Consider the following 27,498-nt stretch of genomic DNA (forward strand, 5'->3'; position numbering starts at 1 on the left):
ATGTAGATTTAGAGTTGGAAATGACCTTAGAGGTCATTTAGTCCAATTCCCTCCCTCATGACTTTCCAGATCTTTCCAGAATCCTCTTCCCCATCTTCAGTAAAGTGTATTTTGGACAACATTTTGTATAAATTAAGAACACAGGCAAGCCTTGACTTATGTATAAATCCAGTGTTCAAATATCACAAATATTTGCTAAGACCCTGCTTTGTATAGAGTGCTGTTTCATTTTCTGAGGGAAATACAAAATTTCAATTAGACCTATTCACTTACCCTTATTTAATTTGTAGTCCAATAGCAGAGTACAGACATATTCCTAAATGAGAATAATACATGAAAAGTGTGTGTGAGAGGTGCAGAGTGCTATGTGAGAGCAGAGTGGGGTTTATTTCCAATTTAAGTGAAGTAGGGTAAATTGTCTGCTTTGAGCTGAGCTAACTGCTCGGTAAGAATGTTTTAGATTGGAAGTGAGGGAAGAGGGCAGTGGACATTCTAGTTAGATGGTGCAATGTGAGCAAAGGTATGGAGATGGAAAATCATAGGGAAACAAGAGAAGTTATTCAGTTTGACTTTAGTCCAGAACACATAAAGCAAGGAAAAGTATGAACTAAAGGGGGAAAGGTAGGATGATGCCACATTATGAAGGTCCTGAACACTAGGCTGAGGAATTTGAATTTTGTTTTATATTATTTCTGCAGGCTTTTGAGTAGAAGAATGATATGACCTTATCTGTTCATAAGGAATATTCTTCTGCCATGGGGTATGAAAAATGAGGGTAAGCTGTGGTTGTGGTTTGTCATTTGTTCTCAAAGAGGACCATGACACGAGGAAGATGATGCCATGACTTGCAAATGAATTGGAAACATTTACTATTTGCATTCACTCTGAGCCATCTGGGCCCAAAAAATAACCATTAAGTGGTGCTTGGGCAGGGACCTAATGTTGGCCAGTCAATGAGAGTCAGAGTGAATTGGGTTTAAGGCATGGTCTTTAAGAAAGAAATCTAGCAAGTAAAACCTAAGATAACTAGGCAGCTTTTAGCCATCAAAATTTATTTTTCTTTGGGTGGAACTCTCAATTTAGGGCATGAGGGTGACCAAAGTTTAGGATGCTATTTCAGTAGTCCACTTGGATGGTATAAAGTTGTTGTACTAGAGCAGAAGATAGGAAGGGACCTTTGATAGGAGATAATGAGGTTGGGGAGTCTGAGGCTATGGATTGCTTGAGCTCAGTTCTGAGTTGCAGTAGGGCTAAAGATGATTAAGTGTCCATACTGAATGTAGGACCAATATGGAAAGCCCCCTGGAACAGGGGGCCACTAGGCTATCTAAAGAAGTACAAAGTGACCTAGGTTGGAAACAGAGTACAAAGCTTTTGTGGTGATCAGTAGTGGGATCAGGCTTGTGAGTGGTCACTTCAGGCCTGGGCTAGATAGGGATTCCCTAGCTAAAAAAAAAAAAAAAAAAAAAAAGATTGAGATTGAATGGAGATTTCATGTCTGATTACATATGAGAGAGAGTGAAACTAAATTTCAAAAAAATGGCTTCTTTTATCATTTGGGATTTGTTTCTCTTTCCCTTTTCTATTTGTTGACTCTTTTTACATTCACTTTTCTTCCTCCACTGGTTATTGCAGGATTATCAAGGGAGGTAATATTTCTAAATCACTTAAGACAGTGCTTGGCATATAAGTGCTTAATAAATTAAATGCAAACTCATTTAACCTAAGAAGTAGCACCATGGAATTAGAGTAGTTGAGGGACTACAGATTCCTCTTGCCCAATAGTTTGAGAACTAAAAAAAGGTAAAGAGCCCCAAATGAGTAATCCTATAAAAATATTGTTGCACATGGTATTAAAGTCTTTAGTATGGTATTTAAATTCATTAGTATTATTAGTATAGCACAATGCTTCGAGTATGTTATAGGTTAAATGAGTTTATATGATGGCTTGGGAATCTTTCTACCATTTGTAGCATTGTTTTTTTAGGGAATACATTCTGATTTCCAAACAATCAATTATGAAGAGCTTTTGAAACACAACCTGTTAGTAAGTTGGAGATTGTCTACTATATCTGTTCAGCTTCTGGTAGTCTAAAAATGTGTCTAGGTAATTTGTTTTTGGTGATTGGACTTTGGAAAGCTAGGATTTATTTTTTGAGGGTAGGAAACAATGAACTTTGAATAATTTTGGTGACTAATTTTTTAAAAAATCCTTATTTTTCTTGCTTTTTTTTGTATTTATATAACCTTCATTTCTGCATCTATCCCTCCCCCTTCCTACCCAGTAAGCAATCCCTGTACCAAAGAAAAAAAGAGGAAAAAAAGTAGTTCAGCAAAACCAAACAACATATAAACAAATTCTGATGGCATATGTGGTATTCCAAAACATCCACCTCCATCTCTGCAAATAAGAGAGGTGTAGTTTCTCAACTCTTTTTTTTGTTTACCATGTTTACACAATATTCAGATTCTCTTTTTGTTTTCTATTTACGTGGTCATTGCACTTACTATTTCTCTGATTCTGCTTACTTTACTCTGAATCAGTTTATATGTCTTTCCATGCTTTTTTGAATTCTTCACAGTCATCATTTCTTAGAGTATAGTAAATTCCATTACATTCATGTATCACAATTGTCTATTTTCCAAACACTGGACATCTGCTTTATTTCTGTTTTTTTTGCTGACACAAAAAGTGCTGTTATGACTATTGTAGAATCTTTAAGACCTTTCTTTCTGTCTTTGACGTTTTTGGGGGACATATATAGCCTAGCAGTGGAATCTGAGAGTCAAAGGCTATGGACGTTTTATTTCATGATTTCAAATTGTTTGGAAAACTTAAATGTGTACAGGAGGTATAGATTACTTTTCCTAACTGAATTTATTTGATGTTTCTTACTTCCTTGATGAACTATCACATTCTCCACAGTGGCTCTTTTAAATCCCCTCTTTTCTTAGACCTCTTATACCACCTCTTTTCCCTCTCCCTATTAGAAGATTTCTTTCTCTACTGAAAATGTAGATGTGTAAAGGTAAATTCTTCACTTGTACTTTTGATAACATTTCTTCCATCTCCTCCAGTAGTTTGTCATCTTGGTCATTCCTTTTGTTTTTTTATTCAGTCTCTCCAGATCCAATAACATGCCTAATAACATGTCCAAGAATTTTCAGCCTTAAAAATCTATCAGTTTAAAATGGGGAGAAAATTTGGAACCCAAAATTTTGTGGAAATGAGTGTTGAAAACTTACATAAATAAATTTAAGATAGTCAAAAAAAATGTAACTGGGAAATATTTAACAAAATAAATAAAAATATGATAGAACATAACAAAAAAAAATCTATCAGTTTACTCTTTTGTTCTCTCAAGCTGTCATCCTTACTCTTTTTTCAGCTAACCTCCTAGAAACAGTTGCCTAGCGCACTCACTTTTTTCAGTGGATTACGACCCTAACATTTGATTAAAACTGCCTCTTGAAGGGTAGCAATGAATTCTTAAGTGTTAAATGCAAAGATCCTTTCTCAACCCTTGTGCCTCTTGACCTCTCCTCCTCCTGGCTCAGCTTTTTGGTCTTACTCTGTCTTGACTCTGTTCCTGCTTGTCTCACACTTCATACTCAGTCTCCTTTGCTCCTCTGTCACCTTTTCCTTCTGGGTAAGTGCAGTTACTCTCCGAGGCTCTGTCCTAGACTCGCTTTTTATTTACTTTCCATTGGTGATCTTACCAGCATTTGTGGGTTCATTTGTCTATGTACAGATGACTTCCAAATCTAAATATGTACCCTTCATTTTACTACTGAGCTCTAGTGACATATTGTGAACTCTCTGCTGTTAATTTCAGCTGAGAAATCCATGACCCATAGGTATCTCAAGCTCAACATATCCCAATTTGTATTCATTTTATTTCCGCTCCCCTCCTGCAAACACATCCTTGGTCTAAACTTCCTCATTTATGTTGATAGTACTGCCATTTTTTCACTGTCACTCAGGTTCACAATCTGTCTTGTTTGACTTCCCTCTTCCTCAACTCCCATATCCCATTAGCTGTCAAGTCTTGTCAGTTTTAATTCTGCTAAATCTCAAATCTTTTCCCTTCTCTCCATGTTTATGGAGATATGTATCATATTTTTTTGTTCTTAACTTAAGCAACAAATTAAGTTGAAATTTTAATACATATAACAAAAATATTGTGCATGAAAATGTGCATATCTAGTATGTACAGTTTGTTGTTTTGAAAAAAATATATATAACCTATTCAGTGTGTAACTTCCAAATTGTCCTTCTTGTGTCTGATTCTTTCTGGCCTTCTGTTCTCTTCACTGCATTTAGTAATAGCTAGCATTTTTAAGAGTGCTTTATACGTTAAAGAGTGCAGAATACGTTACAAATATTATCCCATTTGATCCTTCAAATAACCTTGTAGATGTTATATTATCCCCATTTTACTATTGAGGAAATTGAGAGAAAGATGGTGCTTAAATGACTTGTCCTGGGTCATTAAGTGACTGACACAGCCATCAGACTGGACATGTCATGCATGCCCTACTTATATATTTTCCGTGGCTCCATATTGCTTCTAGGATAAAATATAAAATCTTAACTCTGGCTTTAAAAACTTCCACAGTCTCATCTCCAATTTCATGTCATATTATTCTCCTTAATGCACTGCCCATTCCCATCACACTGGCTCCTAGTTGTTCCCCACACATAACAAAGTTCCTCTCCCCTCCTTGATTCTTTTGTACAAGTGTTGTCTTGAATTCACTCTTTGCTTATACCTTATAGAGATGCTAGTTTCCTTCAAAACAGAGGATGGATGCCTTCTCCTTTGTGAGACTTTTTTTTTTTGGTTCTACTCCCCTCTCCCCACTGTTACCTGTCTAGTAATTACTTTCATTTGTATGCATATTGTTTCTTCCTAGTATATAATGTAAACTCCTTAAGGGCACAAATTATTTTGTTTTTTTGTCTTTTTATCTTCAAAGTCTGGCACAGTGCCTTACACAGTAGGTGCTTATGATGTTTGCCAAGTGGCATTAAATATATGACTTTAAAAAACTATAATCTTGAGGAATTGTTTACTTTTTATAACTCATGCTGTGAGTAAAAGTTTGTTGTTTTTTTTTTTAAGTAAAATTAAGTAATTTTCTCCACGAATAGACTGTTGGGCCTGGAGTTGGGTCCATTTATCTTCCTAAGTTCAAATTTGACCTCAGACGCTTGCTAGCTATGTGATCCTGAGCAGGTCACTTAACCCTATTTGTCTTAGTTTCCTCATCTGTAAAATGAAGTTGAGGAGGAAATGGCAAACCATTTCAGTATCTTTGCCAAGAAAACCCAAATGGGGTCACAAAGAGTTGGCCACAACTGAAATGACCGGTCAACAAGTTTTGAAACTAAGTTGCACAGGAACATTAAAAATGATTATGATGTTTTTGTTACCGCATACCTTGATTTCAGGTTTTCACATAATTTCTATATCGTACTGAAAGAAGGATTGATGAAGGTGTACAGTTTTCCTTGAATCGATCTGTGTGGAAGTGATTTGTTCATTGAAGTCATTGTTCACAGAGATCAAATCATTTCTCATATGATATGAGATAACTTTTTCAAGATACTAATGGAGGATATATAAATGCATTTTAGATATATAAAGATTTTTGAAAACAGACATGTGTAAACTTGGATATTGCTGCCAGTTTTCTGAAAGCAATAAATTTACTTCATTGTATAAAATGTTTGGGGAAAAAGGCATTTTTAGCTCAGGAAGAAAGATAGTAAACTGTTTAATGGAAAAAAAAAGAACTCTTCCTCCCCCAGCTATGTTGCTCCCATTCTATCTCTGCAGGACAAAATATGCCCCTTAAAGGGTAGTGGAAAAACCCTTCATTTATACTACTACACCTGTAAAAAAGCTTTCCTTTGTGGATTCATGTAACTCTGGATTCCAGTCAAGGAGTCAATTTAATGCTGAAATATAGTTTACCTTTTAATTTTCCATTTGATAAGGTGTATAAATGATTTGAAATTCTGAAACTGGAGCATACTCTAAAAGTCTTATTCTTAATATTTCTGTACAACTGCCTCAAATTATTTGATTTAAAGTATTTTAAATTATTTTAGATTTATAGGCTAAAGACTTAGAGCTTTAAGGGCCTTTAGAGGCCATCTAATCCCTCACCCTTTCCCCTCATTTGACAGATGAGGAAACATGCTCCAAGAGAAATAACTTGACTATGGTTACATAAGTAGTGTCATAGGTGGGATTTGAACCCAAATCTTTCTTCTCAAAGTTTAACTGTCATGATGCCTCTCTTACACACAAATGTAAAAATGATGTTTTGCTATAAAAGTGAATACAGAATATTCTAAAAGTCTTACTACAGTAAACTATACAGTTTAGTATTGTTAAAGAACTTTGGGACACCCTGTATCAGTCAGTTTATGTCAATGTATTTAAAGTGCCAAGAAGATTGACTTAAACATTTAAAGTAATCTTCACTGGAATCCATATTTCATAGAATTAGGACAGTTAGACTTGCAAAGAATATCAGAGTTCAGAACCCTCATTTTACCCAAAGGAAAAAGCAAAGGCCTCAAGAAATTAAATTCTTTATTAAGGTCATACAACTAGTTAATGGTGGAGTCTAATACCCAACTCTTTTGATTTCAACATTAGTATTCTTTTCAGCATAGCATCTCACAGTAAATATATCACAATCCAGTAAAAATGAATTAATTTGATTGTCTTCATGTGTGTTATTTTTGTCATTAAAGAATTATATTTGCATTTACAGGGTAAACCAGATTTGAATACAACATTGCCAATTAGACAGACAGCATCTATTTTCAAACAACCTGTAACTAAAGTCACAAACCATCCTAGTAATAAAGTAAAATCGGATCCTCAACGAATGAACGAACAACCACGTCAGGTAAGGGTATCATCAGTTTTCCAGCCTTACAATTCAGGATTCACTATTATGACTGGAAGAAATTCAAGTAAACTAATATTAATTTTTATGATGTTTGGAAAGTAAGTCATATGCTAGAGTACTACACAAAAACAAGAAAATAAGATAGAACTATAAAGTGAATTTTAAAGATATTTTGTGGAATTTGTTTTCATACTATCAATATATAATTTCTTAATTTTACTATTGGAATGTTTTTATGATACCCACTTATATGTAAAATCTAATAGTTTGACAGTAATGAGTATCAACTTTAGCCTGTTATACCCTTTCCCCCTTCCCCATTAGAATCTGAATTTTTAAAAGTTAAGTTTCTAAAAATAGTGTTTCATAAGGGGGTGATATGTAAAGTTTATTTATTTTAATAAAAGACTTTCTTATTGATTCAAAACTGACTTGCTTTTGATTCCTTATTTCGTTTAATCCCCTTTAATTATATGAAAATTTTTTTTATCAAAACAGTATATTATATCCCTGTACATCTTCCATTTTTTATAAAATTTAATTTAAACTCCCTTTCGTCTTTATATCCAGCTATTCACTAACAGGATCTATTCTCAGAAATTAAAATATGCAGTTATTATCAGAAAGGCCTACCTGTTGCGTAATAATGTCATACAGCTAGAGGACAGAGACTTTTCAAAGGTTTAGAGAGATCTTTTACTCCTGTTGGTATTTAAAAAGCTTAGCTACTTCAGTGGTTTTTAGTGCTGGTTGGGGGTAAAGACAACAATAAGTAGTTTTGTTCTCTTTTTTCCTGCTTCTTCCTAGCTGAGGAACAGAAAGTACTGATTTACTTACAACTTTGACTTTTGCTCTTTCATTCCCTTTCAAATTCAGTTGTCTCACTCTACCCTTTCATTTTAATTTTGGTTTTCATTAGTCCCTTAAATTTTTCATCTTCAGACCTCATAAGGATTTGGCCAAACTTTCAGACAGTTGCCCTAGAAGAGGCTGTACGTAAAGAAATTCAGTTCCCACATCCTCTGTAGTGTTTTTTCCTCTTCAGGTCAGCCAGGAAAACAGAAGATATTTGGAGCCACATTGGATCAGCATCTTGCTATAGATGTCTCAAGAATTGAAGGTCTAAACTTGCTTTACTGTTGGTCCCCAAGAGAATCAGCAGGGGCCATGTAAGTGTATCACATCCAATCTAAAAGATGCATACCTGCATGTGCCTATAGGTTCTTGTCACCACTTAGGTTTTCCTTTGAGCCATTCATTTTTTTGGTACTAGGCTTTGAACTTCTGTTTAACCACTGCTATAGTGATAGTCATCAAACTGCTGGTGGTTGGATCTAGTACATTCATTACAACAGTGAAGAAATTCTGCCATTCAGAACTTTGTCTCCTTGGATAAAGTTCTTCTGATTATTTTCTTTTTTCAGAGACTGTCTAAAATCTTGAACATCTTTTCCTTTGGCTTTTTGGTAATTAAAAAATTCTCTCCTATCCTAAAGATTTTCATTTAGTAATGACTTTTAGTACATAATTGGGTAAGACTTCCCTTTTAAGGGAGAGGGAGTAGGTCCAAAAGATAAAGAAGGTGGAATGATATCTTTAAATAATACCTTTTTGATTGTAGATTTTGATTTCCTATGTAGAATAGACACTATTTTACAGACTCCATCTTCATCTTTTCCTTGCAAGAGCACATTCAATAAGCCATAGTGTCTTGATCATAGACCAAAATGAGGAGTGTTTCAGTCACTTGCAGGAGAAATTTAATGATAATTGTATTTTTAGTAATAATATCTAACATTTAATAGTGCTTTAAGGTTTCCAAAGTGCTTTTTATATGTTATCTTATTTTTTTTACCATAAATTTTAGACATCATTAGTAATCATGTTGAAATGGCTTTGAGGACATTAGTATCCTGAAGTGAGAAATTTAAGAATAATTTTGAAGGTCTGAAGATGGTTTTAGCATGGCTTTATATCAGAAAAAAAACAAAAAACAAAACCCAAAACCCAACAAACAAAACCAAATCAAATTTTGAATCAATTTATGTTGGAGTTTTTATCTTTCTTTCTTTCCAGTGTAACTAGGAAGTATTAAAACTATGGAGGAAAATACTTCTTCTAAAATATGGACTATTACTTAGTTTTCCTATTCCTTTTCTGGGTAGGAATTTTTCCTGGATGATAATAAAATTTAATTATCATAGGAAAATTACCTATTTTCCCCCTTCTTTATCTTCTGTATAAACATCATATTGATATTGTTTCATAGTTCCTTGTTCAGTATTAGAGAGAGGACTCTATTTTAGGCTGGCATAGGAAAAGATAGAAAGAGGAGGAAAATTTATTCTGCTAGTGTTTTTAGTAGTTTTTTCTGTCCTATTTTAGCCATTCTGGTTAAAATTAATTATAACAGAAACCAGTGTTTGATCAGTCGCAATTTATTGTAAAAGACCTTTGAGTCATAGCATTGGAACTGAAAGGAACCTTAAAAATGGTTTTTCCAGCTGTAGAAACAGATTTTACATGTTTAGTTAAAAATAAATGACATTGAGTTCTTGTTGAGATAGTGCTAGGACATTCATAAATAGCCTCACCCTCAAGAGCCTTAATTTGTCTTTGATATTTTATAAATTTGTTCAATTGAATTATTGAATGGGTGCCGAAGTTCCTTCAGGGGACATTTTTTTAAACTCACTGAACAATTGAATTAAATACTGAGTTTTGTTTTATATTCTCATAGTTTAATAATTGAGTACTTTTTTAATAAATCAAGGTGCTTCACTCTGTGAGATAAAATGGAAAGCAGGAAACATAGCTCCTTTTTATGAATTTGATATTAAGGCATAGACTGGGATTTAGGTTTCCAGACTTCTGGTATAATTTTCTTCGAATGAGTAGTTTTGAAGATATTTATTTACAAAATAATAATTTAGAAAATAAAGTCATTCTGCCAGACTTTACATTAAACAGCAATAATAATAACAGCTAACACTTCTGTAGTGCTGTGTGCCAGGCTCTGAGCTAAATGCTTTACAGTTATTATCTCATTTGACCCTCACAACAACCTTGTGTGGTAGGCACTGTTATTATCCCCATTTTACACATAAGCAAACTGAGGTAAACAATTTAACTGTCTTGCCCAGGCTCATGTATCTAGTTAGTAGCTGAAGCAGAATTTGAACTCAAGGTTTCCTAACTCCGAGCCCAGCATTTTATCCATTGAGCCACCTAGTTAATAATGTGTAGTAACCTAAGTTACTACACTAAGTAACCTAAGTAACATTTTGTATTTTGTGAATCTTTTTAGTTTAGTGACTTTGATAATTCTATTACAGTTGAAAAGACTAAAAACTGTTACCATCAAATAAGGCAACATAAAAAAAAAATGCCTTAAATAGAATCTAGCTGTGGTTTTCTTGTTTACATCTAAAGAGATTAATTTCAAGAGATCATATTTATAAAACATGGTGGGGTAAGTAGCCAGTCAGTGTTGGACATATTGCCTAAGATGATTTGATCTTTGTTATTAAATAACAATTAATGACAATAGCCATACTGGGTAGTTCAGAAAAGTATTTTGTGTATTACTAGTAAGTTGTGCAATAATCATTTTAATATAGCCCCCACTGGCATTTTTAATGAACAATTTAATTCTCATGGGTTGATTGATATCCAAATCAGAAAAATCTATTGGAATTTTAATCAGATTAGTGGGGCTCTTAGAATATTTGCCAGTCAATTTCATAATACCCTGAATAACATTTTTCCAAATTTATCTTTATCAACACAGGAAGAACTCATTCTATTCCGTGCTAATTGTTTTGACATTCTTCTTCCTGATATGTTATTATTTTTTATTTCATAGGTCATCAGTTGAGAGTCTTAATTCTTTTGATATTGTTGTTACATGCATTTTCAGCTTGTAGGACTGGAAACTTAATGTTTTTGCTATTTCTTGGTTAAGTTCTAGAAGCTTTGTTGAATGTAATAGCACACTACAAACATTGTTGATCTTGCCAGATTATCAAAACAAATTTCTTTTAGAGTTTTCATTGTACTATTTTTTTTAAATGGGGAGAATATTTTCAAAGCTGGGGAGAAGCTGTTTAGGGATCTTTTTGTTTTGTTTTGTATTTCTATTGCTCTCATATAAAAGAATGTCAAATTGTGATTTATTTTCAGAAACTAAGCTTTTAAGATGTGTCTTCTTAGTAGAAAATGTACAGGCTGCATAAACGACCTGGGGTAATGCAGTGTATAAGGAATCTTTGGCCAAAGATTTATGTATTAAAAATTTATCACCAAGAAACATCCCAGTCCGTGCTAGAAATTCCAACCACGTTCCCTTCAAAGGCACTCTCCTGCCAGTTATTTCCGGAAGAGTTTTGTTGCATTTTTCTATTTGTTAAGAAGTGGATTAGCTTATACATCAAGTGCCATAGAGAGTACTATATTCCTTATTTTAATTAGGAAAAGTAAATCTGTACATTGTGAAACCATATTTTTGAAATTTAATTTTAATGACATTAATAAGAGTAGTATAAAACATTGCCAGTGAATTCAGTGTAAACTTTACATTTTTGCCTGTGATTAATATTATTACTAAACTTTATCATTTTCAAAGTACTTTCATGTTATATATGTATAATATATAACATATGTGACATATAGTATCTGTTTATGTGTGTGTGTTAGAAAAATCCTGTGAAGTAGACAGAACAGATGGTCTTCTTCTTCTTCTACTACTTCTCCTTCTCCTTCTGTTTTAACCTTTATTGACATCTATGTTTTTACATCACCCTCATTTCCAAGTATGCCTCTCCCCTCTTCATTAGCCTTATGGTGTCTCTTGTAACAAAGAATAAAAAGAAAAGGATTGGTGGTGGTGGGGAGGAACTCATCACATCTAATCAGCACATCAGCCAAGTCTTTGCAATATTCCACACCCATCATCTCTCACCTACACAAAGAAGGTACATTCTCTTATCTCAAGAAAAAAGTAACTTTTATCCCTGTTTTATAGACGAGAAGACCAAAGTTCAGAAAGATTGAGTAATTTGCTCAAGTTCTTAGAGCTGATGGTAAAATCTAAGGCCTGAGATTCAGGTTTTCTGTTTCCTACTCCATCAGTATTTTCACCATTCTATGCTGTATTTGTAAATCTGATATATAGAACATTGCATTTTATTCAATAGGAAATGGGAGACTACTGAAAAATTTTAGGAGGGCAAAGCAAGTTTTAGGAAGACTAATTTGATAATTGAATTAGGATCGTATGTCTAGTACCCCATCTTACAGACTTTTGCCATAGTGAGGTGATGAAGGTTTATACTAGAATGGTAGTATAGGAACAGAAAGACAGAAATGAATAGAAAAGATATTATTAACAGGATTATATTACTATATTATAATATATTATATTATGTCATATAATTATATTATTATTTATTATGATATATAATTCTGAATAATGTAACATATGACAATTATAAAATATAATTATTATTTATTATAATAAATTATATCATATTATACTACATTATATTATATCATACTATATTATGTTATATCACTTTACAATATATTATATTATATATATATTATTATTAACAGGATATAATTAATTAACAGGATATGGTGATTGCCTTGTATAGTGGGACTAAAGGAGGAGGACTGAAATATTAACTTTCTTGATGTCTTGGAGAATGGTAGAATCACTGACAGAAATAATGGGATTATATTGGGGCTTTTGGTTTTGCTAAGGTGAATTTGGTTTTAGACACACTTGGGTTGAAATAATCACGAGAGTCAATTGGGAATATTTAGGGGATAGGAAGAAATGTTGTACTTAAACTCTGGAGACAGTACAAGTGATACAGAATTTTAGAAGTGGAAGGGGCATCAGAGGCTTTCCAGTGCAACCTATGTTGGTATTGGAATACACTCTATAACACTCTAACAATTAAGTGTTAATACATATTTTACTTCATAGTATTTAGTAATGTGGAACCCACTACCAATAGTCGATTGGACATTTGGATAACTATAATTATTAAGAAATTTTCCCTCAAATTAAGCCAAATTCTGCTCTTTGTAGTTTCTCCTTTTTATTCTTAGTTCTTCCTTCTGTTGTTAAAAAGACAAATTTAATAACTTCCCCATTGCAGCCCTTGACGTACTTAAAAGCAGCTACCATGGCTACTCTATGTCTTCTGTTCTCTAGGTTCCTTTGGCTGATTCCCTTATGACATGGTCTTTAGTTCCTTTGCTAAAACAATAATATCTGACACTTATATGGCACTTTAAGGTTTGCATCCCATCCTGCTTTTTCTCCTTCACATATTGGTTTCCTTTCTGAATGTGTGGTACAGTTAATTAAATGCAATAAATTAGGTATGGTCTGACCAGGAAGGAATGCCATCACCTTTTTCTCTCCCTTTGGACCCTGCCTCCTTAAATAACATCTAGGATTAGTTTTTTGACTGCACTCTCATACTGTTAACTCTATTAAAACCTACAGATAATTTTCACTTGAACCATTGTCTAGCTATGCCTGCCCCTATTTCTCTTTGGAAAATAAAACAAGTAAAATAAGTAGGGAGGCAACAGGATATAATTTAGAGAGCCAGGGTGTTAATGCCCATAGAACCTAAGCTCAAATTCTAGTTCTACTACTTGCTACCTGTGTACTCTCGGCAAGTCACCAAATATTTTGGGGCCTTATTTTCTACATCTGTAAAGAGAGGGAGTTGAACTTGATATGACATATAAAGTATCTTTCAACTCTAACTTTATGATCCTATTGCAAGTTGAGTAGTTTTGTCTTCTGACTATTCTGTTATGGTTGTTAAACCTATCCTTAGGCAGATATAGTCCTTTTTGGATCTTCTTACACCCAGAATAATATAAAAAGTCTTTTGTTTTTTTGTTCAGAACATTCATTGCCCACCTAATTTTGTTTTGGTGTCTTGGAGAATTATGGAATCATTAACAAATAATGGGATTACGTTGGAGCTTTTGGTTTTGCTAAGGTGAATTGAGTTTTAGACATGTTTGGATTGAAATGGTGGCAAGAAGAAGAAATGGCAAGAAAAGATGTCACTTGAGGCTTTAGAGTTCCTGGAACCTTTCTTACAGAATGGTGTTACTCTTCGATATTCATCACCTAGGCATCATGAATCAGTTATGTTGCTAGGTGGCATAATGACATGTGCCATGGATGACCCAGAATCAGGAAGACTTGAATTGAGTTCATATCTTCTCTCACCGCTAGCTGGGTGATCTTGGCCAAGCCACTTGGCCTCCCTCAGACTTGTTTTCCTCATCTGCAAAACAGGGACAGTCATAGCACCTATTTCTCAAGGTGGTTGTAAAGATAGAATGGGATAATATATGTCAAGCTTAAAGCACTCTATCTATTTTATCTGTTATAGTTGTTATCTATAGTTTTGTGTTTTTGCTCCCATCTTCTTTATTTATCTTTTAAACCTAAGTTATTGACCAAGTTGTAAGTAGAAGTGGCTGTCTTTACTTGCTAAATTGGAATTTCAATCTTAATTAATAGCATTTTCAGCTGTTGGGTCCCATATCACTTTTTGATTTAGGGCTACCTCTTACATTTATCCATATAGCTAGTGACTCTCCTAGACTTAAACATATATTTTCTATCTCAACAATATTATAGAAATAATTCTTCAGAAAGCAGGGGAGGGGAGGAAGCAAACATGAAAAGGATAACAAAACCAGTAATAGCCAACGCTGATGTAATGCTGCAAAGTGTACAGTACTTTGCATCTATCATTTCATTTCCACAACCGTCCTGTAAAGGCATTGTTGTTGTTCAGTCCTTTCAGTCTTTTCTGACTCTTTGTGACCTTGTTTGGGGTTTTCTTGGCAGACACTGGAGTGGTTTGCCATTTCCTCCTCTACCTCATTTTCCAGATGAGGAAACTGAGGCAAACAGGGTTAAGTGACTTGTCCATACTCACAGAGCTAATAAGTGTCTGAGGTCAGATTTAAAATCAGGAGGATGAGTCTTCCTGAATTCAAGCCTGGCTCTCCATTCTATCCTAGCTGCCAAGAAAGACTGGAGAGGGGTACAAATTTTATAGGACTTCGCCTCTGAGTCTCAGTTTCATCATCTGTACAATGGGTTCTTTTAAATCAAATGAGATAATAAAGCACATTGTAATGTCTGCAAATTATAATTCTTACAGTAGAGGTGACTTGGTTACCTAAGTACAATACAGTTAACCTATTCTAATTTATAGAAGAAGAGACTGAGGCCCAGAGAGGTGAAATTTCCAGTCTATACTCAGGAAAATTGAGAGGCAAGCTCAGATTTTAACTCAGATTATAGTGTTTTTGCCATAGTAATGCTACTTCTCTGTCTTTGTCTCCCTGGGGTTTAGTATAGCTATTGCAAAGAGGAAGCAAGTCACCTACTGTGTACCAAAAACTGTTTTAAGGACTGGGGAATACGAAACAGGCAACCCTCCAAAAAACCCCTAAAACCTAAACAATTCCCCCCCCCAAGGAATTTATAGTAATGAGGGAAGCAACATGAAAATAACTATGTATAAACAAGCTATAAGCAAGATATCCACCCACAGAAACGAGGAACAATATAGGATTATTATTAAGTGGGAATGGCACTCAGTAAATGTTTGATGAATTGATTCACAACTATTAGTTCGTGTTATCTAAGTTTATTTGGGCTGCAGCCACTTCATAGCTATTTTTTCATTCCTGAAATCCCAGTGTTGTTTCTGGGCCTTAAAGGGATTCACAAAAAACAGTCATTCTAATCTGTAATCCTAACAACCAGTGAGGGTGTCATACTGGGTAATTATTAAGGCAACCGATTTAGCAAGTCTTCTAAATGTTGAAGGGGTTCTCCTTTGGGGTTCAGGGAATCATGGGGGAAAGTAGCACAAAGCATCAGGCAGTTCTAAATAATGTCCTGAAGTCTGCCAGACATTTCACCAGTATTTTTACTTCCTTTGTTCCAGTACTAGAAAAAAAGAATATTAGTAAGTAAAAAAGGAGAGAGAGAGAGAGAGAGAGAAGAGAGAAGAGAGAGAGAGGAGAGAAGAGAGAGAGAGAGAATGAATGAGAACACACAGACATTACCCATACTTGGCAAAACACCACTACTTTAATTCCTCTGCAAAAATGCTGTACTTAGCTGGAACCAATTGATGAAATGTATTACTGGGACTATAAGGGCTCCATAGCAAAATTATATCTTTCAGTTACTCCTAAAAAGCTCTTTATTTGTCGTTCAAGGAAGGCCTTAAAAGACAGGTATACACTTCAATATGAAAGATTGGGAGGTAGGAGCATAGGAGAAGGGGGCTCAAGTAGCCTAATGAACTCCCCACACTGAGGAACCATAGGTATGATGTTTTCACAGTGGGAAAGGAGTGAGGATGACCTACAGCCAGGGAGATCACCTGGGATCATTGGGAATGATGGTGTTTAAATCATTGTGAGAAGAGGGAGTCTGGCTTTGTGCTTTGGGGCAACTTGAGCAGTTTAGGACAGTCTAAGACAGTTTAAGAGCAGTCTAAGACACTCCTGGATCAGGTTTGCTCAGGTGCATGAATAGGGGGTAGAAGGGTACTGCTCAGGTAGGTGTCATTGGATCGCAAAGCTGAAGTCACAGGTGGAGAGCCATTAATTAGCTAGGAACCTGGAAGCTTCTAACCTGAAATGTACATTTTTAGGACGTGTGTTTTCAGATTTAGAGGTTTCTGAAGAAGGGGGAGAGGTACCACTCAGGAAGGAAGGGTCATGACAAAAAGACTAGGTTGGACATGTTGTACAGAAAGACTAGATTCATAAAAACAGAAGTGTTTCCTAGAATATATTAGCTTCTTATCGCACTCCACATAACAGCTATTTCAGACCTTCCCCCCCTCCTAAAGTCTTGCTGTCATTGCTTTAGTTTCTTTACCGAATCTAATCTGTCCTTCATTCTCTCTCATCTTCATTATCTCACTGTATACTGACTCCTCTGCTGCCCATAGTCATGCTTAGGGATCACTTATCTCTATGGGAGTAAACAGCTGTTATAACTTGGTGTGGGTTTAACTTGTAAATAACTGTAGCATGAACTTTCTAAAAAACTTTTGCCAGGAGAGATGCCCATTATTCAGTCCAGCATGTTCAGTAGACTTTCAAGTGAAATGAATGTGAAAGGAGCTTTGTTTAAAAAAAAGAAACCATGAGTTACTATCAGATTAATTGCTATAAAGTTAGTGAAGGTTGCTGGAGGTAGACTATAATCTTACCCCTCAATTCACTTTTTTTTAGTTAACCTCTTACAAAAAGGCATTGTCAGCAACTTGAGGTCACAGGTTGTGTTCATTTTCTGAGATGCAGCTTCTTAGCTACTCTGGGGATTTTCATTAATAGACTGAAGATCTTGCAAATTCAGAATATCATTTTATTGCCTTTCTTCGGGCATTTTAACCTCACTGTAAGTTATATTCTGTCAGTTTATTGAAGTGCAACTTCTCATTTCCAAATTTAATTGTATCCTGGATAAAATATTTAGATCATTCACAAGGAATGCCTATTTTCCATAATTTGATAGTCTTTGGTGAATGCACTCAAATCTCTATGACAGGAAGCAGTATCAAAGTTCAATATGCTATTGAAAAGTAATTTCTCCCCTAACTATAAAACTGCTCATATTAGAATCAAATCAAAACTCAACTTCCAACCCATCCTCATTCACAATCCAACAAATCTGTATAGATGTACCTCTCACAGAATTCAGATTAATGAAAATAGAAATGCAAATCATAAAGGTCTTCAGATAATCTTCTTCTGATCTATAAATTGAGCCTTTAGAAATATTAGTTTAGGAGCATTTATTAAAAATTAGATGAGAACTAGGAAAAATGTATTACAATAACAATAATAATACAAAGTAAAAAATGTTGAAAAGACTTAAAAATTTTGATCAGTGCAATGACCAGGATTTCAGAGGATCAGGCCTACTGCCTACCTTCAGACAGAGAGGTCAATGGTCTCAAGGTTCAGAATGGCCAATGTGGGAATTTGTTTTGCTTAATATACTAGTGATAAGGTCCTTCCTCCCTCCATCTTTCTTTTCTTCCCTTTCTTTCCTTTCCCTCCTTTTTTTTTCTTCAAATAGGAGCAATGTAGGAGAAAAGAAGCAAGGCCAGAAAGAATCACAGGAAAACAAGAAAATCTTGAAGAGTATATAATGAATTTATTGTTTGCTTGGGATGAAAAGCAAGTTTTACACAGTGAGATTCACAGTTTCATGTATAAGCCCCTCTTTCTGTTTTCTAGTGTATATGAAAATGCTCATTTTGTTTGATGTTTGTGAAATACAGAAAAAAAAATAAAGAAAAATTTAGGAGCTTTCCAGTGGAGATAAATGGACCTTTAAATTAAGCTTTGTATAAGTTTGTTTTCAGGTCAACTCTGAAAGCATCTATTGTGAGTCACAACCAGCAAAGTTTTTCAAATTTGTAAAACTTGAGGAGATTTTGAGTAAATCTACTACATGGGCTGTTTTTATTAAAATTAATGCAAAAATAGGGAAATGAATGAAAAACTATATGCAACTGAGTGATAGCACTTTTTCCCCCATTTTATTTTCTTTTTATTACTAATTAAAATGAGTATTTCTATATAAAATGTGGAACAGATGATTGTGCATGAAACTATGAATCTCTATTACATAAAACTTTTCTTTTCAAATATATAATAAATTCAGCATGCAAGTTTCAAAGTTGTCCTACTGGTGTGATTTCTTCTGGCCTTTTTGTTCTTTCCTTTTTTTTTCATTTTGAATTTTATACTATCCATCTTCTTCCTCCCACTGACCACCCCATTAGGAAAAAAGAGAGAAAAACAAAACTCTTGTAACAAATATACAAGATCAAGCAAAACAAATCCTAACATTGGCCATTTGGAAGAATGTATGTCTCATTTGATACCTTCTATCCATGGTTTAAAAATCAGCCCTCTTTAATTCTGATTTTTCATTGTATCAATCCGGGTAATGAAAACACTTATGCTGTTTGATCTACTTACTATGGTTGTGGGATGTGTCTATATGTGTATGTTTATATACTATCACACTGTCTATATGTAAGAAAGACTCAGCTTTGTCAGGCATTTGACATACTGCAAACACTCTGTGTGAAGAGCTGTGAGTTAACTTGGGGAAGAAGTAGAAGCAGAGAGCTTTCTTCTCTCCTAATCCTCTTCAATTCACATTTTGCAGTTTTGTAACAGGTCACTGAATAAACAAGCTTCTCTGTCCAACTTTTCATGTGATAATGAGGTGCATTTAAAGTAAGGTTTCTTGAGATAATTCTATGAATTGAATTGTGATACAGAGAAGATGGGACCAATTTGAGAGTGAATTTAAAAGTAAACATCATTAATTTTTATTTTGTAACCTTTAAATGAGCAAAGGGAGCAACCTATTGCTATTGGCTATTAGAATTGAGGGAAAGCACTAGGAAAATCAGTAAGCTATCTATTGAACTTGATGAAAACAAAAGCCCAGACAGTGTAATTAAGAGTTTTTTAAAAAACTTTTATATACTCTATGTTTTTCAAAGTATTTGCATGTTCTTTTAATCCTCAAAACCCTGTGAAGAATGGAGTGAAATATTGTCCCCATTTAACAAACATACAAACCAAAAACTAAAGAACAGGCAACTTTCAGGGTAATAGTCCTAATTAGTAGTGGAACCAGAATAAGACTTCAGATTGCTGTACTTTTTCAGCTCTCTACTTTTTATACTGTATCAATCACATTTCCTGTAGGTATGCAGGTATAAAATGTAATATAAAAATATTGTTTAAGACTCTTGATATTACCACATGCATATAGCTTTGTGTTCTTATACTTTTCCCTCAGATATCAAAGAGTTTAAGGGAGATGTGGTTTTAGTAGGGAAGGATAATAAAACATGATGAAGATCTTGTTTTTAATAATTACACTACCAGGCAGACATGTTTTAGTTTCACATAATGCATATTATCTAAAAGCAGGATTTACTTGATAAAAATGCAAATTTATATTTCTAATTTGAGTTGAGAAATAGTTGGGTTAGTGCTAAACAATAAAATTAGAGTTTAAGAGGATATATAGAGAAATTAGGTATACTCTATATTGTCTTGCAGAGGTGGGGGACTATGGGCATGGAGCTCTGTATATGCTATCAGACTCATTCTTCTTTCTTTTTTTATCTTTTGTTGCAAGGGATAGCTCTGGAAAATGGAAGAAGTTGGGATGAAAGTGATATAGTAATGAAAATATCAATATCTTCCTTCCCATTCTTTCCCTATCTTATTGCTGATTCAGTCTTGTTTGATAAAGATGAGCTAAAGTTCCTTCCATTTTACTCTGGTTAATCTGTTAATTGTTGATTCTACTTCATTTTTGTCTGTTTTCTGTCTATCTATCTGTCTCCTTCAGGCTTTCCTCTCAGTTATCTTTGAGATCTCTTTCTTTTTCCTAAACCTCTCATCCCTTAAACTTGAGTATCATTCTTGTTTTTTGAAAACCCCTCTTCCAATTAAACATTAATACCAGGTACTTATTTCAAGGGTAAGAGGAAAGTTAGTTTGGGAGAAATGGAGGATCTTTGATTAGAGAAAAGGATTAGCTTGTTTAAAGTGGTGGTAGTAGTGGTGATGGTAGTAGTAGTAGTAGTAGTAGTAGAGATCTGATGAAGAGAAACTAGGTAAAAATATGAGTGTTGATAGACTTTTAGGAGAATCATGTGTGAAAAAAACTTTAAATGAGATCTGTAGGATCTTGAGTGGGGATGGACACCAGAGGCTATTTTGTTCAATCTGTATGTAAGAGTTGCTATACAGTTACCATAGTGATAAGTGCCCATCTAGTCTTTCTTTGATGTTCCTTTCCTCCCCTGCCTGGAATGTTTCTTCCTATTCTTTTCCCATTGGTTCATCCTTAGCTCAAGGCCCATCTTCTATATAAGTCCCTTCCTGATCATACCAGTTGTCTGTGGTCATTCTTGTCTCTGATGAATAATGATCAGGTCGGGGAGGGAGTGGAGTTCGGTTTTCTGACACTGGAATAGTGACATGCATTGTTAACCCAGGCACAGTGCTATGTGATATTTAGGCAAGAAATTCTTCTGTGTTTATAGGCTTGTTGTTTTATCCTGTTTATAATAAACTAGAGTAAGTTTGAATTTGAACCACTGTAGATTATTATTTTTCCTTTTATTTTTTGTTACTTAAATTTATTTTCCTTTATAGGATGAATTTAGATAATAATAGTTCACATTCTATGGTTCTTTATAGTTTGCATATACTTTGCTTTACTGAAGATTCTAATCTCAAATAGATCCATTTTAAGAAAGCAAAAGAGCATTGATTCTTTAAAAACAATTATTGCTATTTTCATTATTACATCATTTTCATCCCAACCTCTTTTGTTTTCCAGAGATATTCTTTATAACAAAGAATAAAAAAAAAGAAAGAAGAATGAGTCTAATAGTATATACAGAATTTCATGCCTGTATTCTGCATCTTTGGAAAACAATGCATAGATTCTAGAATCAGTTCTGAATTAGGGTGGCTGTGATATGAGGGAAGAGAAAGGGATGGATATGAGAGAGGTTACAGAGGTAGAATTGATAAACTTTGGCAACTGAGTGGATAAGAGGAGTGAGGGAGAATCAAGAGTTGAGCATGAGTTGACTCCTAGGTTGCTAACCTAGATGACTTAAGAATTGTGGTACCCTTGTCCAAAGTAGGAAAATTAGGAGAAGTAATTTTAGAAGAGAAATGAGTTTCAATTTTGAGCATGTTGGGGTTCTGATGACCATGGGACATCTAATTGGAAATATCCATTATACAGCTCCATATATGGGACTAGGTCTTAGGGTCTTAGGAGGGAAGCCTCAATATATAGATTTGGGCATCATCTACATAGATTTGATAACTGAACTCATGGGAGATAATGAAATCATCAAGAAAGGACAAAGAAAGGAGAGAAGAGGATCCAGGTCAGAAATCAAAGATAGAGAAACATGCACCAATTTTTAAATAACAAAAGGCTGGTGAATTCATCAAATCAACTCCTGGAAAATGATAAAAAAATTATCAGAAGAATTGTTTTTGAATACTAATGCTAATAAGATGGAATTTTCTAATGATAATTTTAAATTCTGTACTTGAGTTAAAAAAGAAAATCTAATTGTACAAGTTCCAGGATGGAGACTTAATTAGAATACAGTTCATGTGAGAAAGAACCAGGGGCCTTATTATTAGTCACTAATGCTAACGCCAATGGGACCTAAATTGCATTAATAGAAATTGCATAAATAGAAAATTAATAGAAATAATGCCCTGAGAGTGTTGTTATTGTTCACTTGTTCAGTGTGTCCAGCTCTTCATGGACAAATTGTCCGTGGGATTTTCTTGACAAAGATATTGGAGTTGTTTGCCATTTTTTTTCTTCAGTTTTATTTAGGCAGGGATTAAGTGACTTGCCCAGGGTCACACAACTAGTATCTGAGATTACATTTGAACTCTAGTTTTTTTTAAAATTTTTTTACTAGTATGTATTCTGCTATGACAGATTTTTAAAAATTTATTATGGGAAGTATAATCTAAATATTGTATTACACTTTAGAATACTCTTAATACCTGGTCAATATTTCATACTGTGTAACCAAAATAAATAATAATTTTTGATAGCATATTCTAACAATTCACTAACAGCATGGGAGAACAAGGATAAGAACACATTGAACTCTATAAAAATAATTGTTTTTTTAAATAATATTTTCCCAATTACATGTAAAAATTATTTTTAACATTTGTTTTTTAAAATTCTGAGTTCCAAATTATTTCCTTTCCTTCCTCCTCTCCTCTGTGCTTTCCCCATCCTTCAGACCATAATTGCATTAATTTGATCCAGAATATACATGTGCAGTCATGCAAACATATTTCCATATTAGTCATACTGTGAAAGAAAAGTGACCAAAAATAAAAATAAATTGAAAAATGGTATGCTCAATCTGCATTCAGAACTCATCAGTTCTTTCTCTGGAGATGGATAGTATTTTTCATCATTGGTTCTTTGGAATTGTATTGTTGAGAATAGCTAAGTCTTTTACAGTTGATCATCATACAGTATTGCTATTACTATGTACAGTGTTCTTCTGGTTCTTCTTACTTTACATCAGTTCATGTAAGTCTTTCCAGGTTTTTCTAAAGTTGTTCTGCTTGTCATTTCTTATAGCTCAATAGTATTCCATTTCAGTTGTATACAGCTTATTCAGCCATTCCCTCAATAGCTATCTCCTCAGTTTCCAATTCTTTGCCATCACAAGAAGGCGGCTATGAATATTTCTGTACCAATGGGTCCTTTTTCTTTTTAAAAAAATGTATCTCTTTGGGATACAGACCTAGTAGGGGCATTGCTGGATCAAAGGGTATGTATTGTTTTATAGCTCTTTAGGCATAGTTCCAGGTTGCTCTTGAGAATGGTCAGATCAATCCACAACTTTATCAACGGTACATTAATATCCTAATTTGCCCACATCTCCTCCAACATTTGTCTTTTTCCCTGTCACCTTACCCAATCTGATAGGTATGAGGTGATGCTTCAGAGCTGTTTTAATTTGCATTTCTATAATCAATAGTGGTTTAAAGCTTTTCTTTAAATATGACTAAAGATAGTTTTGATTTCTTCTTCTGAAAACTGCCTGTTCATATCCGTTGACCACTTACCAATTGGAGAATGACTTAAATTCTTATAAATTTGACTGAGTTCTCTATATATTTGAGAAATGAGACCTTTATCAGAGATACTTGAAATAAATCCCTCTCATCCCCAGCTTTCTGCTTTCCTTCTAATCTTGGTTGCATTGGTTTTGTTTGTGCAAAACCTTTTAAACTTAACATAATTAAAATGACTCATTTTATATTTTGTAATGTTCTTTATCTCTTGTTTGGTCAATAAATTCTTCCCTTCTCCTTAGATCTGACATGTATACTATTCCAGATTGCCTTAATTTGCTTATGGTAACCCTCTCTATGTATAAATCATGTACCCATTTTGATCTCATCTTTGTATGTAGTGTAAGATGTTGGTCTATATCTAGTTTCTTCCATACTGTTTTCCAGTTTTCCCAGCAGTTTTTGTCAGATAGGGAGTTCTTATCCCCAAAGCCTGGGTCTTTGAGTTTATCTGTTCTTTCTGACTCCAGTGCTCTGTACACTGTGCCACTTGGCTGTCCCTAAGAATGGTTGGTGATACTCATATTTTATTCTGTCTTAGAGTATTATGTGTAGGTCAAGGTGTCATATTTTAGAAGGGACATTGACACACTGAAGAGTATATACAGAGGAAGACAGACAGTACAATGAGAAGTTTGGAAATCATGCTTTTATGAATACTGGTTGAAGGAACTTAGGATATTTAATCCAGAGAACAGAAGTTGTCATTTTTTTGGAGGAAGAGGGTGCCAAGGCATATGATAGAAGTTTTACTTGAGGGATCTTACTTTGGAATGGGCCTGACTCAGGTCAGTTTCCTGGTAGCTTAGGTTTAACACTGGAACAATATGAGACAGTTTTAGGTTATTCAACAGCTAATAAAAGGAGATTTACTTAGCCATAAGGATATTTAGCAAGATTATACAGTGAAGAAACCATTGACTTGATATAACTGAGTGAAAGTTCCTTGCTTGGGTTACCCATTGTGGTCTGCCAAGTATCTGAGAAAATACCTGGAGTTCCTCATGGTTGTTCTCTACTCAGGCAGCCAGGAAGTGTCAACAGCCTAAACCTTTAGCCCTCAAGCCAATCAGTTCTCAGTGATGGTTTCAATTCCTTTTCAGAAAACAAAAACAAAAAAAATTAGCCTAACTTTCATGGGGAGAAGGCATTTAGGATATTGTTCCCCATATAGATCTTGATATAGAATAGAGATGAATTTTGCTCCATTTAGCCTTGGAGGGCATCATGGCCCTTGAGGGAAATTAGGAGTCAAATTTGGGCTCAGTTTAAATGAAAACTTCCTAATAATTAGAGCTTTCCAAAATTGGAATGTCTATCTTTATTGAGTTCTGTGTTTCTGGAGATCTTCTAGGAAAGGCTAAATACCACATATCATGGATCTAATAGAAGGGATTCATGATCTTATATGAATTATCCTAGGTGTCTTCTCAGGTCCTTTCCAAGTCTAAAATTCTTTGTCTTCATTTATATAGTCCCACATTTAGAATTGCAGCTTAAGTGTACTGTGCCTTTTTTTTAACCATGTTTTTCATTTGTTTTAAAATGATTTTGTTGAATTGTTTGGTATGCAGAATCTATACAGATCCATTCAAAATATATTACTTGAGTGATAATGATGAAATTGGACTTTACTAGTGACTAAGGATGATAAGATTTTTAGGATCATTGATTTAGAACTAGAAGAGAGACCTTAGAGATAATGTAATTCAGCCCTGTAATTTTATAGGTGAGGGAGCTGAGGCTCATAAAAGAATTGTCCAAGGTCTTGTCTAAGGTCACATAATAGGTGGTAGAACTGATATCCAACCTCAGGTCTTCTGACTCTATATTCAGTGCTCTTTTCCCTATGTTAGCTCATGATTTCAGAATTCGAGATAGATACCTTCTGCCTCCATACATTGACATATGCCATACATCTTACCTGGGATATACTCTTCTCTTCTTTTGAGAATCCTTGTCATCCTTCAAGTCTCAGTTTAAACTTCCTTTTCTGTCTAGGGCCACTATCCTTTCATTTGTTAGTGTTCTTTCTCACTTCAGTTTACTTCATATAATGTTTACTTTTATACACAATAAGTTTACCAAGTAGCATATAACTATGCTGAGGGCAAGTGATTTTTTTTGTTTTGTTTTGATTTTTGTCCTGAAGAAACCACTTAGCCCATGGAGGGACTTAATAAATACTTGTGCGCATACTTGCGTGTATGTGTGTGTGTGTGCATGTGTGTGTGTTTGTTTGTGTGTGTGTACACATATGTACTCCTAATTAGTTTCATTCTATGATAAACAACTCTACCTGACCATATGAATATAGCCTAAATAGGAATTTGCCTTTTTAAGTAATCAGTGACCTATTCACAAATTTGTTATTTGTACTTATTTCATATCTCAAAACTCCCCTTGAGGTATAAGACTTCTTAAAGGTAATTTTGCTATATAGGTAGTTAACCAATTTAAAAATTAGTAAAATGTCTAAAATATTGGACTCATAATGTATTTATCATAGAAACAGTGTTATAAATGGTGGCAGTTACTGTGATAGGTGAACCAAAATAAACTCTGAACGTACCTGATGCTTAGAACTTAACAGAATTCATAACAATGTATTTGAAGGGAAAATGTTACTTCAGTCCTCTACCCTCAGTGTGTGATCCCAGAAAACATGGAACTTGAAAACTTTATGATAAAATTATCTGGTGCAACTTTATCCATTACATGGTTTGCAGCTAACTGAGGTGGAGGATCAGCATGAGCTCCTAAATTCAGATGAACTCTTGTTTCCTGTGAACTGTATCATGTTGTTGGACACTTCTGAAAACATACAGGGATAATCCATACCCCCTCTATCCTCTGTTCATGGTCCAGCTGTATGTAGTATTTTCTCTTCAGTAATTTATAATTAGCATATGAGCCTGCTTTGGGGTAGGGAAAGTCCTTTTGCTGAATGATCTTGGAATTTCTTTCTCACTTCTTTTATTTGTTCAGTGATCTCATTTCTTGTCCCCCTTGTGTACTTTGTCCCCTTGGACTTCATGGGGAATTGGATGCTAATTTTTCCTTCTTGGGATGAAAAGATCATCTTTCTCCTTTATGGTAAAGGGGAATGCCACACTTCTGTTCCTATGGGCTGGAAGGTTACTAATGAAGTTTACTAATGAAGGAGTAATAATGAAGATTCCAGAAAACCTATGGGTTGGTCTTGTACAGTCTCTAGAATGTAACTGGTGACATGAGGGAAAGGATCCTTGGAGTTGGGCTAAGATACAGCAAATATGGCAAGGGTCATATAGCAGCTTCATCTCTACCCTTCCCTCCTTTTTCCTTTCCCCCACCTTTCCCAGGTGAGACCCAGAACTCTTTGCTGGTACCACATTCAAATTCTGTGAATATTTCTCTAATCTAAAGATGAATCCTTATCATCTCCTTTCTTTTCTTTCTTGGGCTTTAGATTTATATACTTGGTTTCCACCCACCCTTCCCTGTTGCTGCATAAGTATTTATTTATGATCAGGAATATCAGGCTATTCTCTTTACCTCAAATAATCAGTCAAACATAATAAATCAACACAATTCCCATGTCTAAAAATGTAGGTCTCATTCCACACCTTGTGCGACTTCATCAGTTCTCTGAAGTTTTGATTGGTCACTTACTCTAACAGAATTCTGTAGTAGTCATCAACTATTAGTGGGCATCCATCATGTGCAGAACATTCTGCTGAGTGCTATGATGAGATAATTTAAACAGAATTAGGTAATTATACAGGATACAGAAATAGTCAT

The 27,498-nt window shown here is 34.5% G+C and overlaps 1 protein-coding gene across 1 annotated transcript in view; it reads left to right on the forward strand.

Moving 5' to 3' along the window:
- Positions 1–27,498, forward strand: part of MBD2 (methyl-CpG binding domain protein 2) — a 79,765-nt gene that overhangs the window by 17,750 nt on the left and 34,517 nt on the right. Inside the window, exon 3 of the mRNA XM_072606019.1 lies at positions 6,793–6,930. Within this exon, the coding sequence (XP_072462120.1) occupies positions 6,793–6,930 (138 nt within the window). The remainder of the gene's footprint in view (positions 1–6,792; positions 6,931–27,498) is intronic.

The sequence above is a fragment of the Notamacropus eugenii genome, chromosome 4, assembly GCF_028372415.1.
Source record: "Notamacropus eugenii isolate mMacEug1 chromosome 4, mMacEug1.pri_v2, whole genome shotgun sequence".
Classification (NCBI taxonomy): Eukaryota; Metazoa; Chordata; class Mammalia; order Diprotodontia; family Macropodidae; genus Notamacropus; species Notamacropus eugenii.